At 35.1% G+C, this 19,874-nt stretch overlaps 2 protein-coding genes across 2 annotated transcripts in view; one reads left to right on the top strand and one right to left on the bottom strand.

Moving 5' to 3' along the window:
- LOC136804418 (sorting nexin-20-like) overlaps positions 1–17,677 on the bottom strand; it is a 30,076-nt gene extending 12,399 nt beyond the window's left edge. The window contains exons 1-2 of the mRNA XM_067061130.1: positions 17,662–17,677; positions 17,170–17,315 (exon numbers count right to left, since the gene is read on the bottom strand). Coding sequence (XP_066917231.1) covers positions 17,170–17,315; positions 17,662–17,677 — 162 coding nt within the window. The remainder of the gene's footprint in view (positions 1–17,169; positions 17,316–17,661) is intronic.
- Positions 17,678–18,561: 884 nt separating this feature from the next.
- LOC136804434 (metallo-beta-lactamase domain-containing protein 1-like) lies at positions 18,562–19,874 on the top strand. Its single transcript, XM_067061144.1, has 2 exons — positions 18,562–18,790; positions 18,979–19,874. The coding sequence occupies exons 1-2, from the start codon at positions 18,748–18,750 to the stop codon at positions 19,587–19,589; spliced, it is 654 nt and encodes a 217-aa protein (XP_066917245.1). The 5' UTR covers positions 18,562–18,747; the 3' UTR covers positions 19,590–19,874.

Raw genomic sequence — 19,874 nt, 5'->3', positions numbered from 1 at the left:
AATATAAATTTATAAGCCAATCGCCAAAATTAATTCTCGCCAAATTTAATTTTCTTTCACACTAGTCTCTATTTCTTTTAAAAAATCCTATTTTCATCATTTTTCAGCTAAAATATTGAACAAATAATATGCAGCTCGCCGAAATTGATTTTCGCCAAACTTAGAAATCTTATTAAATCGCCAAAATGAATTCCGCCAAATTGCACCTAAATTCATTCGCTAAATTTCTTCTCTTAAGGTGTCTTTATTTAAGAACGTCAAAAAGTTTTGTTAAAGCCTTTAGATGTTCTCAACCTTTCAAAGTTTTTTACGTTTAAACTTTATTTTTAGCAAGTGTAAACCTTTTCTTATGTTAGTTACTGTTATGTCACAAGAAGAAATTGTTTTACTGTTTTAGACATCTAATTTTTGTCCAATTCATCATCACTTGTATGTGTATTTTACAAACTGGTCCTAATTTGCTTAGCCTTAGATTTTACGTCTCAGGACTGAAAATTACTTTTGAAAATTAAAACTTATTAAAAGGTACAATAGTTTCGGAAAATTTTACAAACTGGTCCGTTTAGTAATAAATATCACCTAGAACCGTAGACTGGCACGCCAGTCGGGCTGGAACGGTATCACGCGGGAAAAGTGAGCAGAGGAGTTAGGTAAGCGTAGGAAAAAAATTTGTCGGCGGCAAGGGCTGAAAGCCCGACTGGAGCGAAACCCCAGGAAGGAAAAAACGGCTAAGCTGAAGCTCCAATCTTACAACGCCAGATTTCGGCGTTGTAGAAATGAATGAACTTTGAGAAATTCGTGAAATGAGAAATGAAAACTTCCGTCAAAGTCGCAGATCGTGTTGTTTTGATTTTTGAGGAGGGAGTGATTGGAAATTTTTATTTGAAAAGATGTTTTGTCTCTTGTTTCTTATTTGAAACAAGAAACATCTTATAATTTTTGACTCGTTTTTGGTTGTTTTTTGTTTTGGCAAGAGAAGATGGAAAATCTAGTAACATCAGTTATCAGAACTTGTTGACTTGTTATGTTATCTTTTCCTACATATCATAACTCATTCAATTTTAGGAATGGAGTATTCAGATTGCAAACACTATGGACTGTGAGTTTTTTTCATTTCAGCTTTCTTTTTCCTAGGTTTACATGTGGTAATCAAAGGGATAACCCAGGTACAGTAGCTAACAATTATTTATAAGACTTTTTAATTTTCCAGGACTCACAAGTCAAAGGTTCTTTATCAAAAATATATGGTTGTTGGAGACTACTACATGACACTGACACAATGTCGTACGTATTTGAAGTGCTACAAACTTTTGTGAATATCCCTTTGTTTTGAGTTGAATACGTACCGTATCTATCCCTATGATAAAATTACACAGTTTTGAGTAGAAATAAAGTTATGGTAATAAAGCAGCACTGACAAATTTCTCCAAAAAATATTTTCTTTCAAATTATGAAATATTTAAAGTCTTCTTACAACATTTAAGGTGGTCGTTAACACTTCTGAGATAGGCTCATCTTTTTTGGGTCGATTTTTCAATTTTTGGTTTAAATTAAAGTTTGAACCTTACTAAACAATATCCCGAAGTTTTATTTGATATAAAGAAGAGGAAAGTGGAAAAATTTAGGTCTTTAGACACCTACCTGAGCAGATCTCGCGGTCCGCCCTAAACGCCCACCCCGCCGCCCGTCACGAAAACCACAATATTCGCTTTTCTGGTCCTTGGAGCGACTCTAAATTTTTACCGTCGCTACTTAGAGCCACAAAGAACATTTCCGGAAAATTTTACACCGGTACTGTTAATAGTTCCGGATTTATGACAACCAAAACAAAACCCGCCATCTTGAATCTTGTCAAATTTCAAATGTGGTTTTTTGGTAAAGGGAATAACTGTTTCATGACGTGTTTCATGGCTTATTGTTTTGTAGTAAGTGATGGTTTAATGCTTCCATTTTATATAAAGAGCTTCTCAAAACTCCAAGGAACATTTTTACTTGATAATCTTTCTAATTTCCTCCCCATTGGGATCAAATTTCAGCGCCACAAATGTGTGACAGGTATGTGAAACGTTTCTTCTGTTTTCTCTCTTTTTTAAGTTATTTAATTGATAATTTACTTTTAAAAACGTCCATAATATATTCTTGAAACTATCCATACACCTTTAGTTGGGTTTTGATAGTGATATAGTTGATTTTGGTGCATTTCGGGGTTTTCGCAAAAGTGAAAGTGAAAGTGCTCTTTACTAGACTTGAGCGCAGCATGTATTTCAAGTAACGAGGATGGAAATTTGCTTTTCCACAATGAAATGTGTTACTTTAACCAATGACAAGCGATACTTTTATGGACCTACCTGGTTATCAAACTAATCAGTGAACATTGAAACAATGAAACACATAAGACATAACTGGTCAAAATACAAAAAAATAAAGAAAATGAAAGCATATCTATTGAGAGAAACTATCAACACTATTGAAAAAGACTTTTGAAAAAGAAATAAAAAAGCTATTAAGCGCTTTTCTTTATAAAAACCACTATCAGAAAAATGCACAGCTTAATAAATAAGGTTTCCAGAAAACTCAAACCGTCGAACTCTACCGTGACATTTTCTTCTGTTAGAAAAAATAATAATAAAAAAACAATTTGGCTAATAACATTGATATATGCTCGTAAATAGTGATTCTTATAGATAAAGATTCGTTTTTCAGCCAAAAAAATAATAAGTGTTTACAGAAAACTCAAATCATTAGCCTCCACCGTGACATTTTCATAGTAAAAAAATTAATAAAAATAATAATAATAATATGGCTAAGAACATTGATGTATTCTTATTAAAAGTGGTTCTTATAGATAAAAATACGATTTTTGAGCCAAAAAAATTTTTTTGCAAAAATCTGCTTGAGCCATCCTTTAACTATGATTGTACCCTACTTTCATGCTAAAAATCAGAAAAAATTAATGATCCAATTTTTTCACAAAGTCCAAAAAACCCGTTTTTAAGCCGTTTTTTGGCCCAAATTTGCCTAAAAAATTTTTTTTTTAGAAAATCGGGCTCCGTCACATTCGAGGGTTTATGGTCATGCACCTTTGTGCCAAAAATCAGAAAAAAATAATGAGCCAATCTCGAGAAAAGCTGGTAACTAACACACTAACTAACGAACGAACGAACATGGGTTAATTTATAGGACCTCCACCCCACCGGGGTAGGTCCAAAAAGGTTAGGGAATACTTTTCAATCACTTTTCACCATCTTTTAGCTTTTTCGCAGGCAAAAGTAAGGTTTACGCAACTTTTTTGCATGTTTGCGGTAAATCTCAGGGTTCCAGGCGAAGCCATGAATTTGCTGACACATGCAAAAAAAATGGCTTTACTTTCTTTCTTATATTGAAAATTGGATTAGTGCATCAAGCTCAACTGAAATATGTCAAAAATCCCATATTAAAAGCTTTTTTTCTTCTTTTTAAAGCCATAAATAGTTTTAAGGCCAGTTTACGCAAACAGCAAAACCGGGGGTTTTTGATCTCTTGGCGGAAATATCTCAGGATTGGATGGTCCGATTGGCATGAAATTTTCAACACAGCTTTCCCTCATGGAAAGGTGTGATCTGAGTGAAACAGTTTTTTTTTTAAATGTTTTGTTGATTTTATAATTATAAAAAACAGTTTTTTGGGTTTTTACCCCCTGATTTTATTTTTTTCAATTTTTTTTTTCACTCAGATCACAGAAGGTCACTAGGGTAACATAACTGCCAAATATCAAAAGCTAACTCCTTCTGGTTGCTGAGATTTTTCTGCCAAGAGATTTTCGAATCTATTTTTAGAAGTGAGGTCATGACCCCCGTCTTTGATATTTTTATTTATTTTTTCTATTTTTAGAACAACATAATAATGAAGTACCATCATACAAAGTTTCAACAATATATCATTTATACATTTTGAGATATTTCAATTTGAATATTTTTTGACATTTTCCAAAAGTTTGTTAACGACCACCTTAAAAATGATTAAACTTTTCCCCATGCTTATGTTTTACTCAATTCTAGTATTTTTTCCAAAACTTATATGTTTACGTAGTGGGAAATTTAGCAGAATTTATGGAGAATATTACGTATTCTCAGCTTGGCAACAATAATTTCTCAAATGTACTGTCACGTGATGAACTGTGGAAAGCCACTATGCACATATTGTGCATTTTCAAACGAAATACGAAAACAGACAAACGAACGGGGTCTTTCAAACTGCCTCTGATCGAGGTGGGTTCTCCCTGTTTGGGGAGATTTATTGTTTGACACCCAAGTATACATGTAAACTGACGCTTATGAAGCGTGACGAATTAAATGAAGCAGAGTCTCCGCAGAGCCAACTGCGGAGGGTAAATGTTAAATGGTACTGACGAAATAAAGCAGCTAGACTACCGCTGAGCCAACTGCGGAGGGTAAATGTTAAATGGCTGGACTGAGACAAAATGAAGCAGAGTCTCCGCTGAGCCAACAGCGGAGGGTAAATGTTAAATGGCAGACACGGACTATGGACTGATTTAATTACAGAGACTTTACTACGTAGATTTTATGGTTATTTATTTTATTGAAGAATTGATGCATCAAACTTAAACCTTGCTACTACTCGTGCTTTGAATTCTATAGTACCTAACCGGTTCTCTTCCAATAATAGCTTGGGATCCTGAACTATTCCGGGGACAAATAAATATTGCTGTTGAGGATAATTGTCGGGAGTTACTTATTGAGCCGTAGCGGCCCGCCCGTGACAGATGGGGGCCAACCGGGATTGTTCAGGAAAGCATCGAATAGTGACATTGGTTTGATTTGCATTACCATTGAGTTTTACCGTATTGAAATTGAACTTGAACATTATTGACATTGATTATTACGTATGGAATTGTGCATTTAAAATGGATGTGGTTATTACTGACATTTGACGTTGGATTGTTATGAATGAAATTTGTATTTAAAAATGGATGTGGTTATTATTGACATTTCATATGAAAGTTGATTAAAGTGGTGTCAATTTTAGCAAACGTTAGAAATACATTCAAAAGACGTACATAAATTCATGCTGAAGGAGAGGAACGAAGTTTTGGTTGAATTGTTTAGGACCGAACTGTTTGTTTGATCACTTGAATGGCTTGCAAGTAGCTGTAAAACCTATATTATGTTTGCACGGTTGAACAAACATTTTGAAACATTTCAAGAAAAATTCGGTTGATCAAACATTGTTGAATGTAGTTGATTGATGTTTGTCTTGGTTGATCGAACAACCATTATGAACCCATTAAGCTTTTCTCTGGCTCAGGAGTTTTGATAATGGTTTTGAAATCATCAAAAAGTTTATGAGATTTTTTTTCGGCTGAGAAGATAACCTTGAAGGAGCTGTTAGAGCATAACCTAAGGGAAGAAGAAGACGAGCTAGCCAGGGAATCACAAGGCAAGAAAGAGAACTTCGAACGACGGAAAGGAAAATTCGAAGGCTGAGGTACTTGGAGAAGAAGCAGAAAGATCTTGTTGGTGAAATTCAAGCAATATCTACATCATTCCATCATTGGAGCTGAGGGAGTACAAAAAACAAGTCCTCTAACAAGTTTACACTCAGTTGTCAACGTTTAGCTAACTTGTACTTGTTCCAAGTACTTACCTAGCGTTCTGTTGATTACCTACGGACTTGGGGTTACTTCTTTTAAGAAGGAGTTTACCCATTTAACCTTGTAGGGGCTGAGAAACATGATGTATTCCTTCGACGAAGATCCACCAGCATTGGAAGACGTGTTCCGAAATGAACTTTGGGATTTTATTTCGATCTTCACTGATGATATTATCATTTACAGTGACACCTTCGAGGAGCACCTAGAGCATATCCAGACCGTATTCAAACGATTGCGGGACGCCGGATTGAAAACGAAGCGAAAGAAGTGTCACTTTTGTGTTCCAGTCCTCAACTTCTTGGGTCATGAAGTGTCAGCGGAAGGGATCAAGCCAAAGGTCGATAACGTCAGAAAGCTTTTGGACGCCAAGAAGCCAAAAACGACCAAAGAAGTCCAGTCATTCCTAGGGCTGACGGACTATTATCGTCGCTTTGTTCCTGGGTACTCGGAGATCGCCAGACCTCTTTACAAGTGCATCCCAAAGTTTCAGTGGGGAGAAGAGCAAGACAAAGCCTGGCAAACCCTAATTGAAAGGTTGATAAACCCGCCCTTTTTGGAGTTCCCGGATTTCAACAAAGAGTTCATCCTCAACACAGACGCTTCTGGGTTGGCTTTTGGGTATGTGCTGTCACAGAATTCGGGTGATGATAAGCCACATCCAATCAGATACGGAGGTAGGGTCTGAGAAACGAAACGCAGAGATCCGATACACGATCTCAGAGAAAGAGCTGCTGAGTTTGGTGTATGCAGTGAGGGATTGCAGTCAATATCTCGAAAGACGTTTCTTCACCATATTTACGGATCATCAACCCCTCACTCATGCGTTGCGATTCCGCGATTCGAGTGGACGCTTGTCCAGATGGGCTGTTCTGCTTCAGCAGTATTCTTTCGAGATCCGCTACAAGAGGGGAGCGAAGAACAGTGATGCAGATGCAATGTCGCGAGCTCCCATCCAATTTGTCTCTGAAGCATTCGTTGGGAGTGTTCGACTTGTGCCCACGACGGAGATAGCCGCAGAACAAGAGTGTGACCGACCATGATGAAAGTACTTTTGAGAGTTTGGGGACCAAACTTCCCGTTGGCGGAGGTGTTGTCACGTGATGAACTGTGGAAAGCCACTATGCACATATTGTGCATTTTCAAACGAAATACGAAAACAGACAAACGAACGGGGTCTTTCAAACTGCCTCTGATCGAGGTGGGTTCTCCCTGTTTGGGGAGATTTATTGTTTGACACCCAAGTATACATGTAAACTGACTTATGAAGCGTGACGAAATTAAATGAAGCAGAGTCTCCGCAGAGCCAACTGCGGAGGGTAAATGTTAAATGGTACTGACGAAATAAAGCAGCTAGACTACCGCTGAGCCAACTGCGGAGGGTAAATGTTAAATGGCTGGACTGAGACAAAATGAAGCAGAGTCTCCGCTGAGCCAACAGCGGAGGGTAAATGTTAAATGGCAGACACGGACTATGGACTGATTTAATTACAGAGACTTTACTACGTAGATTTTATGGTTATTTATTTTATTGAAGAATTGATGCATCAAACTTGAACCTTGCTACTACTCGTGCTTTGAATTCTATAGTACCTAACCGGTTCTCTTCCAATAATAGCTTGGGATCCTGAACTATTCCGGGGACAAATATAAATATTGCTGTTGAGGATAATTGTCGGGAGTTACTTATTGAGCCGTAGCGGCCCGCTCGTGACAGTACTGTACTATAACTTTAAAAATTTACATATTTTTAAATTGCCAGATTAGTGTGGCAAGAAAACTCTAAAAAAATTTAGCCATAAATTTTCAAGTGTAAAGTTGATTTTGTGTACTATACACATACTTACAATCTACAGAAAAATGGGTGATGTCACATGTTCAAAGTTCAACAACCCATTTTTCCACAGCTCACTTGTTCAACAAATTCTTGTCAAATTGGATGTCGAACAAGTGGGTTGTGGAACAAATGGGTGCCAAAATGATCGACAACCCAGTTGATTGACAATCCACTTATTCGACAATCTATATAGTTGTTCGAGAAAAGAGAGTTGAACAAGTGGTTGTCAAACAACCATGCAGTCGAGCAAATGGGTGTCGAACTAATAACTGTCAAACAACTGGTCTAACAAATGTACCATCGAACAAGTATACTGTCGAACAAGTGGGATTTCCCCAAAATTATAGTTGTACGTAGATGAAAATTTGTCAGAATTAATAAAATTAACATTAACAAAATTTCTTGAATAGGTAATTTTAATTTACATAATTATGTTAAATTATAAGATTAGTGTGGCAAGAAAACTCTTAAAAAATTTAGCCATAAATCTTTAAGTGTAAGGTTAATTTTTCAGCATTTTTGGTGTGACGAGAAAATTCTTCAGCACATGGCCACAATCTATAAAAAAAGGTCAGAATTTACAATAATTCTCTTCCATCTTCTCCCAACAAAAATACAGCATTTTTCTAAAATTATGAATACGTGTACCCAAAAACTTTTCTGTCACCGTATAAATTCTGTATTTTCTATCAGAGCTACTGTATCTCATCACAGCACTAAATTCTGCAAATTTCAATTTTTCACAAATTAAATTTGTGCATGTCAGATCCAGATGTTACATTTAGTTATTCAACATGACATCTTTACTAGCATCAAAAGGTCTATCCATTTAATTTTCTATGCGTATGTGTAATTTTCCTGTGCTTGGCTGGTGCGTTACATGCTGACAGTCAGGACTGACCAGCACAGGTTGTTTTTTATAGCAGTGAGTCTGTTGAAGAGGGTCGGGCTGTCAGACAGCAGCCTGGCAGTAATGACATTGACTGATTGAGAGTGACGAGAGGGAGAATCTTTGGAAATTCTTTAAACTAACCGGAAAACGCTGTTTATTCTCCCTAAAAATGGTTTTCAAACCGTACCAAAAATTTTAGTCAACTGCATATTATGTTGACTAAAATTTTTGGTACGACTTGAAAACCTGTTTTAGGTTATCATGAGATATTAAAAGTGTCAGAATTATTGATTACTATATGTTATTATTCTAAAAATAGTGTCAAAGTTTTTTCAAAAAGGTTATATATATTCCTGGGTACTTTTGAGCAAAGTTCCTGCCTGGTTTTAGTGTTACTATTGTATTCATAAAAAAGGGTGTTGGAGAGGTCCACTTAGCCACAATGAGACTAGAGTAATCAAGTTTCATAACAAGTAGTGTGTAAGTACTAAAATAAAAAAGCAAAAAGTATTTAGGTGGAACCAAAAAAACAAAATAGAAAAAATATTTCTTACCTTGAATGAAAGAGGCTAGCAAAAAGCCCCAAAAACACAACATATACCACCAACCTGCATAGGGAAAACTGAATAATCCTTGTACACTTTTGATGATTGTAGAAAACTGAAGCTAAATTGCAAATACTTACCTTCTAAGATTCTAAGAATGTATGAATAACAAAATCAACTAAGATGTAAAAGTTTCAAAACTTGAAAAGTGGCTCATCCTTTTTACCACCCAAAATTCAAAACAAAGTGGTCTGTCGGCTTTTCTCCCTCCAAAATTTAGGAAAGCACTCCTCCGTTCTCACAACCTCCAAAATGAAGCCGTGGCATAATGTTCTAGTCTGTAAATCAGCCAGCCTCTCACCAACTTTTGCTCGCTCTCCTACGCAGCTCCTATTCTAGCAAACGCCCGCCGCCTTTATGTTCCCGCCCTCTGACATGATTATTTACAGACTAGTTTGCTAGTCTACTAGAACCGTTTTTCGGTATATTTTGCCTTAATTTAAATTTAAACTGAATTTCCAGGGTGCTTTCCTATTTCAACAAATAGGAAATAGGTGGCTGAACTAAAATTTTGTAAATCAACTTATTGGTAAGCCCAGGAAAAACAGCGGATTGATCTAGAAAAATACTTGCGGTACACATTTTTTATAAGCAACCGGGTTACTAAAGGCTCAGGCCTCAAAATGGCCCAAAAAAATTAAGCAATTTGCTTAGCAATCCTGACGCCTCAAATCCAAATTAGCACTTTTTTTCCTCAGCAATAAAAAAAACCGGACCACAATTTTAGAAGAAGCTTGCAAACATTCGAAAGATGCCTTTACTGTCCATTTAAATTGAAAAATTGTCGAAAAATTCAAAATTGTGCTTTTCAACTATTTTAAGTTTGAAAATCTTTTGCCCTCCTGGATTTCGAAAAATCCTTAGCGAAAAATGGAATTGCTTTTTAAAAAATTTGTAGACTAGGAGCTATTGACGAAAACGCCATTTTGACCAAAATTTAAAAATAACAAAAAAACTTTTTAGAGTTGAAAACGAAGTAGCCAAGCAAGCTCGACGCTCGCTTGCTTCTTACTTCGCGCTCGATGGCAATTTCAAGACATCGAGTAAGAAGCATTAGCGAGCGTCGAGCTTGCTTGGCTAAAAACGTAGCGAAGAACCAACAGAAATGCCTACAATGACTTATATTGGAAAAAAAATCATCACCCCATTCATTGATCATTGATTAATTTCCAAAACATCTGAAATCTTCCAGACGACTTTAGAGTCTGGCTGGGCAGAATAAAAATCAGAATGGCCACTTATCTGCGTCATCCAGTCTATCAAAAAGCTCTAAGTGACCTCCAGGCTAATGATCCCGTTGTTCGACGGCGACTTCTATGACCGGCCAAGACCTCTATGTTATCGAAGAAGACGACGTTCTGCCGTGACTTTGCTATACACAAATACGATAAGGTGTTATTTTGAAGACTGTGTTGTCAAATTTCCAGACCAGAACTTATAAAATAAAGACCGAAAAAAATTGGGCTGAGACCTCTATGAACGACGACGACTTCTATGTCCGACCACGACCTCTATGTCCGGCGACGACCTCTATGTCCGACCACGGCCTCTATGCGCGGCGACGACGACCTCTATGTTCGACGACGGCTTATCATTTCGGATTATTGAACCCGATCCCCCCTGATAGAGGCCGAACCTTATGAGCAACACAGCCCGTCACAAGGCTTTAGGCGTACACACTTTCGCGATCAGATTTTCTCAAACTTTCACCTTTTTCGCGAAAGTAAATGTCTTTAAAAATTCTTGACAGGGCAATTCGCGAAAGTTTATGCTTGCGCGAAAAATTCTCATAAAAATTGGAAATATATAAAACCACGAAATCGTAATAAAAATATAAAACTTTCGGTATATTTTCATCCTTTAATGTCTTTTTAAAGTCGAAGAGCAACCGTCCTTATCGGATTTGAGGAATATTTTTCACTTTTAAGGGCTCTGTCCATCAAAATTATGGCATGTTATACTTTTTCTGTTAGCCCAACTATTCCTGAATCTGAAAATTCAAAAAATGCATTGAAACAAATTTGATGAAGAAGAAAATGAAGACATTTGCGAAGACTAACTATTTTAACTTTGAGGACCTTAGTTTCGGCGAAGAAAAAACATTTTGAAAAGTTTTTGCACTAGATGGGGGTCTTGTAAAACATGGATTAGATCCATGGAGTACTCCAATAGAGTACCTAATAGAGTACCCCCAAAAATGCCTGTCAGAGAGATGAATATCACAAATTTGATAATCAACCTTTTCCACCAGCTGTAAACTGCCAATTTATAGCAATCAAAAGAATTTCCAAAGTATTTGTTTGTGAAAAAATAGCTACCATTTCTGGCCAGTAAAGCTGATATAGCGCACGCTGCTTAAAAATCTTTGTTAATTCTACAATTAAACAGACCAGGTTTAGCTTGCAGAATAGCTCTGATATATCAAACACTTTATAAGATTACATATATAATATCAGTGTAATTATATACAATATTATGTGTTATTGCCCCCGCAGGAGCGCAGCGACGAGGAGGCACTCATAGTTTCACGCATAGATATTGGACTGGAATCTCGAAATTTTGTTGTTTTTGTTGTTTTTTGTCGCGCAAGCACCCCCTTAGTTAGTCTCTTCCGTAAATGTTCGGTTTTTTTTCGGGACAGTAGTATGCATATTTTCATATTACGTTATATGCTATTACCATTGTTACATATTACAATTTATTAGTTTTGATTTAACCTTGAAAAGCTGAAGTGAGTGTTATGAATGCAAATTATAACAGTGTATGATATAATACGAATTACAATATTACTTGTGCAAATCAAAACAAACAAAATGGTAGACTGGTTATGATGATGAGCTGATTCATTGACTGGAAAAAGTGTTTTGTATGTCAAATTTTGTTTCTTGTCTTTTGAAACTGAATACTGTAATTTAGTCAGAAGTTCATTTCAGCAATGATTTCAATTCTTTTTCTGGAATCTTTAAATAAATTTGCTCAAGTTTTTTAATGTACGTACATCAGCTTTATTGTTTATAGAGCTTCTTGAGCTTTAAATACCATCATATGGTCGTAACTCGAGAAAGTCCTTCTTAACTTAGTAAACCGAGCAACTATTTAAAGAAAATCTTTGTTCCCTTGAGCAAACAATTTTTTACAATAGAGAGAGCGGTAAGAGAGGATGCAGATTCATGGGCCCCGGCGAGCCATTTTGAGTGGGGGGGGACAAGATTTTGGAAAATATGTCCCCCACCATGGTTGGCGACAAGAAAATTTTTCACTTTTTACACCCTCAAAACACCTTAAAACGTTATCTAATTAGGGAGAATAATAGTTTTTATGGTTTTATTTGGGCTGTTAAAAGTTGTTCTAATGTACATAAGTTTCAATTTAGCATGGTCTGCAAAAAAGTGGGCATGAAATTGTGAGCACGAAAACGGGAAAGATGATATTATTAGATAAAGAAAATTATTATCAATAAAACCAAAGACATAACATCTGAAATTCAATCAACAATTTTCAAATTTTAGTCCCCCCTTTGTTCTTGTTTTAATAGATTCTTGCAGCCCTTGATAAAGGATCCCCCTTATTTTAAAAAAATTACAAAAATCCCCCCTTTTTTAAAAGGCAATTTTTTTGCTCCCCCCTTATTTTAAGGGGGGGGGGGCATAAACCATGAATAAAGTGAAAGTATATATAGCTATAAACTCAAAAAGTCTAGCTTCCTGAAGGCACGTCTCTTCATTGTCTGCGCTGCGATCATCTTAATTGTTTCGTTCAGCTTGGAGAAAAGATTGCATCATGAAAAAGTACTATGCACTTGAAAAAAAATTAAAGCGCATTTCAACTTTTCTCGACTGTAAGTCTGAATAGACCACAATGGCATTCCTTTATTTTTCTTTTGACCAACATAGAAGATTTTGCTTGAGAAGTGTAATCACAGCGTACACAAGAGGAGCCCGGGCCTTAACAAGGATTGGTTTCTATTTCACCCAATTTAAGATGGCGCAGAATTTTTTGATAAATTTTATACGTAGTATTCTCTTGGCTATTGTTTATTTAGGCAAAGTAGCAATAGAGAATTGTTGAAATATAGCAGCCAATGAAAAAAGCAAGCTATTTCTGCCTTGTTGATTTATTCACCGCTATATATTTTGCCGACAATCTAAGATGTCTGCGGCATTATCAGAAAAGGTCTATTGTGAATAATAATCATGACATATATTGTTGTAAGAAAGAAACTGGGAGAAAAAAACAAACAGGAGATGTGAAAACCAGTAAGCTAATGATACCATAATTTTTTAAATATATTTTTGAGAAGCTTTTCCTTAAATTTTATCAAATTATCAAGCTGCATGAATTCTTCAAGTATTGTGTTAATGGAATATAATTTTTTTTCAAGCATATGCCTCAATCAATTAATCAATCATTCAATAATTAAATTAATCAATTATTCCTGATTATTTTTAATGCTTTAATTTTTAAAGCATTAAAAGCTTTATAAGTGCATGACATGATCTTCTGCGTGGGCATTTAGTGAAAGCTATGACTAGTTTTATTTATGTAACACCAGTAGGGCACTAGAGCTTTCTTAAGCAATATTTTTCTTTTGTCCTTTTGTCAACAGATTGACATTTTAAAGAAAATATTGTGACAATCATAGAATACATAGCTTATCGACACATCTCCAAAAGGAATCTTTATGATACTAGATATGATGCAGGTAAGTATGACTGGATATGAAATGGCAGTTGGGGACAGTCTGCGAGAGAGTTTACAGAGGGGATTTAGAGCATTAATTATTCATTTGCTATTTTATTGACAAAAAAACACTTCAATTGACAAAATAATAAGACAATCATAATAAATGGAGTATGCCAACTTATTTCTTGGGAGTTTCTAAACATCGACCAGAAATGGCGACCACGACCAGCGACCACGACCGGCGACCAGATAAATTTGGATTATCGAGTTTATCTGCTCTCTCTACCGTAGAGAATGTTTAAATCAAGTCCTCAGAATACTAAAAAGTGACCTTTGAAGTAACCAGTCATTTTCTTGACAAAGTGACACTATTTGACAAAAATATTGACAGATTCATTATGATGTTTGCAAGCTTTGTTAGACCAAATATTCTAATTATGCTGAATGAGATGCCTTTAGTATGAATAGATAGAACTTGTCAGTAGGAAAAAATTGGGAAGGCCAGTTTTAGAGAAACGAATCTAATAAATTATTCTATTGTCTTTATGCTGACAAAAATGACTATTTTCGATAGAAATGAAAATCTGATGATGAAATACAAAGCTTCTCAAACCATTTACAAAAGATTTTGTGCCACTAATTATTGTGATGCTGATAATACAAAAGGATAGAAATTGACACCATAATTAAGCTCCAAGAGCGTCGAAATGGTTGTTTTACGTATTTGGCACGTGGCTTTAATTAGATGAATCAGGGGTGAGCTTTAAATATATTCATAGGAGAGACACTCTACGTTGGAGAAAGAGAAAAAACTCGATAACCCAAATTTATCTGGTCGCTGGTCGTGGTCGTGGTCGCCGGTCGTGATCGCCATTTCTGGTCGACGTTTAGAAACTCCCTTTATTTCTTTGACATAAGAATTTCATACTCAATGTAATGCAGATGGCATAAAAGGATATAAAAAGAGTCTTTATTTTCCTCTCGCGGCGATCTAAAATCTGGTCTGCAATATTTTTAGAGTAATCCAATAGGTACTCCATTGGAGTACTCCATGGAGCTAATCCATGTTTTACAACGACCCACTAGATGTTGTATCTTGAGGCCCGGAATGTTCGAGTTAGCGATTTTCGAGTTAGCTAAATTATAACGTCATAAAAGTCATATGACGTCACTCGACTCTAACTCGATTTTTTTTTTCAAAAAATATTTTTCGGGTTAAAACTAACTCGAATTTTATTTTTCGAAAAAATTTTTTCGTGTTAGCTATCTCGAATTTCTTTTTCAAAAAACCTTTTTTCGAGTTAGCTAACTCGGAATTTATTTTTCGTTCACAAGTTATCGAGTAAGCTATCTTTGATTTTTTTGGAAAAAGCTAACTTGAATGGTTTTAATCATAATTCGAATGTTTTTATTCAAAATTCGAGTGTTAGTTTGGAAATTCGAATTCTTAGCCTTTTATTCTATGAACGAAGCTCCATTTACAAATATGAACAAAGGAACTAAAGGAAAGAAAACAAAAAACACTCCAAGGAATTGAAGCTAAGTACCTGAAAAAGATAAACACAAAGGCCACGCAGTATCGAAAAGTGAAATGCCAAAGCTGAATAAAAGTTATTGGTTTGTTTTAACATCTTACAATACAAAGGAACATCGACAACACTCCCTGAATTTGTAGAATCATAAAAGAACTAATGTTAGAAATATTCAATATATAACTCTCAAATGTATTGTATATACATAACTAACATACCTTGAAATAATCTACAACATATCTGTAGAACTGACAAAACAATCATCTAAACACCCAGTGTGGTAGAAAATCATACACTCATGCAAGTCGAAATTCAAGCATCAAAATGTAGTTTTATGAAGCAAAATTTTGTTTGCGCACATATAAGATTCATCAGGGCACTTAAATTCAATAAATCTAATTTCTCATCTTTAAAAAAATCTCCACTCCACTTTAACAAGAAGAAAGGAGGAAGAAAAACAAGTAAACTTCCTTCCGCCTACTTCCTACTAAAAATCCAAGATAGCTAACTCGAAAACTTGTAAACGAAAAATAAATTCCGAGTTAGCTAACTCGAAAAAAGGTTTTGTGAAAAAGAAATTCGAGTTAGCTAACTCGAAAAGGTTTTTTCGAAAAATAAAATTCGACTTAGAGTCGAGTGACGTCATAATTTGCACTTTTATGACGTCATAATTTAGCTAACTCGAAAATTGCCATCTCGAAGATTCCGGGCCTCGTGTATCTTTAACCAAACTACCTATAGATCTTCGGAAAATTTTTGTAAAAGCTTATTTGTCTCAAAATATTGAAAATAGTGCTTTTTGACCAATTTTTCATTCCAATTTTTTCATAGAAAAACAGCTATAACTTTTGATGTAATATGAATTTAGAAAATTTTTCCAAAAATTTAAAAAAAGCTCAATTCTTTGCAGACAGTTTGAAACAATTTCGAAACTAAAAGGTTAATTACCCATTAAAACTTAGCACTTTTTATAAAAGAAGGTGATGCACCATATTATTAACGTCTTTTTAAAGTTTATAACGTCCTTTTTTGCAATTAAATTCTAAATTACTCTTAAGGGATTTGATTAAGAAGCAATTTATAACGGCAATTATTTGTTAAAAGTGTTAGAGAACCTAAAACATAACTTTTATGTTCAAATACTAAAATCAATTTTTCGACTATGGTCAGAGCCCTTTAAAGGCAATTTTGATTCGAAAATTCTCATTTTTATCCAACGATTCGTGAAAGTTTATCCTGCAAAAAACATTTTTTCCTCAAATTCGCGGGATGAGATGGAGTTTTTACAAGCTCTTATTTGATTTGGTTGGTTGTTAACCAGTAAATTCGCGAAAACAAATGTCGTAAATTTGTCGTAATTTTTCGACCTCGCGAAAGTTTCTGCTCGCGAAAGTTTGTACGCCTAAAGTATATTATAAGTTAAGACCTGTCCGGTTTTAATAAAAACGTAGGATTGGAAAAATGTAACACACGTAAACAAAAAAAGTGCTTGATTCAATCTGTCATCTGAAATATAACGCAAATGTTAAGGCTTGCGTGCCTAGGAAAGGTTTAAGATTCCTCATTAGCCTTCGGCTTGAAACTTTATCCTAAGGCAGAGGCTACAGTGATATCCACATAAGATCTAAATAAAGGGTCAATAATGCAAACAAAAGCTTGGACTGTATACTTTTGAAAAAAACTTAAATAGTATTGGGCTATTCCAGAAAAAAATTGTACCCCCCCCCTATGTTGAGGAGATCTTTTCTTAAAAAGGTGACCCCCTGGATTTTTTTCCAATTTTCCAAGACCCCCTAGATTTTTTTCTCCCATTTCTTTGGATTTTCAGCCCGATTTTACTGACCATCTTGGATTTTATCATTCAAAAAACCAGGCCAAAACCAGATTTTGTATTTTCCAGACCACCCTGGACGTCACACCTCCTCAATATATGGGGTACAGACTATTTCTGGAATAGTCCATTGAATCAATACCGTGAACTTTCGGCGACCTTTACTGATGACTTTAGTTTGAATGATATCAAAGTTGATTTTCATGACCTCTTGAGGAACATTTGGAATTTCGTTTGCTGCTCTTCGGTCATTTCTCTCATCTTCTTCATTCCCGTCATTTTCGCCATCTGAAAGATTGCAGAACACATTCGTCAGCTGATACCTATATTAACCCTACACTATATAAAGCTTATAAAGCTATAAAGCAATAAAGCTTAACCCTTTTGAATTTGGAAAAAATCTCAAAACTTAATAAGGGGGGGGGAGGGTTGGAATAAAAATGTCCTGGGTGGAAAACTTTCGAAAAGTAGGCTAATACAGCTATATTATTAGGACAAATGAGGGAACTTTCAAAAACATTTTCCCAAAAATTAATAAGCGAGGGTGGGGGGTGTTGGAATAAAATGTCCTGGGTAGAACATTTTTGAAAAGTTAATTAGCGGGGGGGGGGGGGGGCGGCAGCTATTAGCTAACCGAGAGTACAGCCCATTGATTATTTAATGATGAAGAACTAGACAAGAGTCAACTTCTTCGAACTAAAAATTGCTTTCTGATAATTCTTGATGACGCCAACTCCACTTATGTAATCACACCAATCAATCTGTCTATAAAAAGCCTCAAAAATCACTGGTTCATCAATATTATTATCAATTATACAGAAATTTTGTGTAATTTAGAGGTTTAAATATTTGCCAGTGAAATTATTTGGATCAAATTAATTTAACCCAAACAGGCTGGTAACTAGCCGTCACCCGGCGTCGCACCCACCGAGGAGTAGATAAGCTGAACGCATCATAAGCCCTTTGGATAGTAAAGGGGAAACTTTTGACTGATTTAATCCCAAATAACAAAAATTCAATAATGAAGTGTATTGCGCTTCTATTTTATACTTATATATATTTTATCCTTTTAAAACAATCATTTCAAGATGAGATTTACTTTAGGCTAGATTTCTTCTCCTTCCATCAAAGGGACTAAATCAAGACAATGAGTAATCTCATTTAAAGAATAATTTAGATTATACCTAGGGAATTTACACCTTGTAAGTAAACTGTATTTGATTGATAATTATGGGTAATCAGAAGGTCTTAGTACAAATAGTGGAGAAAACATCCTCCTCCTTACCCAATGATATAAGAAGAATCTCTCATCTCTCATAAATCTTGTAATGCGAATATCACTAGGTTGATAAACTCAAAACTTATTTAGATTATCACTGATGAGTACGGTTGTTGCAATAGTAATTCTGCTCAGTACGAGAGGAACCGCAGATTCAGACAATTGGCATTTGCACTTGCTTGAAAAGGCAATGGTGCGAAGCTACCATCTGTTGGATTATGACTGAACGCCTCTAAGTCAGAATCCGTGAACAGTGTAAGTTAGTAAATCGGTTATCGTCTCACTGATCTGTTTTATAGAAATAAATATTTGAATTACCACACTGCAGCTTGCAGAAATTTCTATAAAGACTTTGGTTACCATTTTGATTCAGTATATCATATGTAAGGAACCGTTGTGTGACGCCTGCTTTAACAAGTAACACCGTAAAAGACACAAAAAATGAGCAAAATTGAAATTTTGAGAACTGGATATCTATACAAAGGTAAGATTTTCTATATTGTATTGATTTTTTAATATTTGTATAAAATAAATTAGCTGTTAATCTAACACACTAACATTTTGATTCTCTTCATTTTTATTGACAAAAAGGTAATGGTATTCACCAAATTATAGACTTGGAAATTTTACTTCATTATATCAAATGATTAATTCAAACTTCTTAATGAACAGGTGAAGATGGTATTTATCATGCAGCTTCATCATGCACTCTAGTTCGTCACCCAAAGATGAATGTTATTGTTGATCCTGGTGGCCCTTGGGAAAGACAAGTCATTTTAGATGCTTTCAAAAGAACTGGTTTAGACTGTTCTGATATCGATGTTGTTGTTGGAACACATGGACATTCTGATCATGTTGGTAATTTAAATCTATTCCCTACAGCCAAACATATTGTTGGCCATGACATTAGCATTGGTGATCAATTTCATTCACATGATTTCAAATCTGGTTTAACATATACCTTAGTTGAAGGTTGTTTGGAGGTTATACCAACTCCTGGTCAAATGTTTTCTGGAGTTTCATTAATTGTTCTTGATAGTATAGATTCTGGAATTGTTGGAATATGTGGCGATTTATTTGAAACTAACAATGATGAAAGCTTTTGGCCTATGTTCAGTGAAAATGCAGCATTGCAATTACAAAGCCGCAATAAATTGCTTAGTTTGTGTGACTATATTATTCCTGGGCATTCTGGTATGTTCTCAACAAGAATTAAGAAGACTCAATGTGAGAATAATAATAACACTCAAATTACTACAAACTACATTTTAAATGGTAGATAAAACATGTAGAAATACAAATTATGTGAAATATTTGGTACACAATTTATATATTTTGAATTTGAAAATTTTGATAATGAAAATACAAATAATACATAATATGATTTTGCCTGTCTTAAAAAGCGGAGAGAAAAAACCCCTGAAACTATTGATGAAATTTGAATTAATAGCGGTTTCCTGCTTATTGAAAAGATACTTTGGAGTGGAATGTGAAAAATAGAAAAATATCTAAGAAAATTGGAAAATGAAGAATCAAACTCTTGAGGAGCTATGTTGAAATTACTTAGT

This window comes from Clytia hemisphaerica, unplaced genomic scaffold (assembly GCF_902728285.1).
Source record: "Clytia hemisphaerica strain Z4C2 unplaced genomic scaffold, Clytia hemisphaerica genome assembly, whole genome shotgun sequence".
NCBI lineage: Eukaryota > Metazoa > Cnidaria > Hydrozoa > Leptothecata > Clytiidae > Clytia > Clytia hemisphaerica.
Note: the sequence above shows the minus strand (reverse complement) of the source record. Positions and strands in the feature narration are given on the sequence as shown.

Bases quoted from the DNA above. Each gene is read 5' to 3' on its own strand.
- LOC136804434 (XM_067061144.1), top strand. From the start codon at position 18,748: ATGAGCAAAATTGAAATTTTGAGAACTGGATATCTATACAAAG. The intron at 18,791-18,978 runs GTAAGATTTTCT...CTTAATGAACAG, and splicing joins AACTGGATATCTATACAAAG to GTGAAGATGGTATTTATCAT.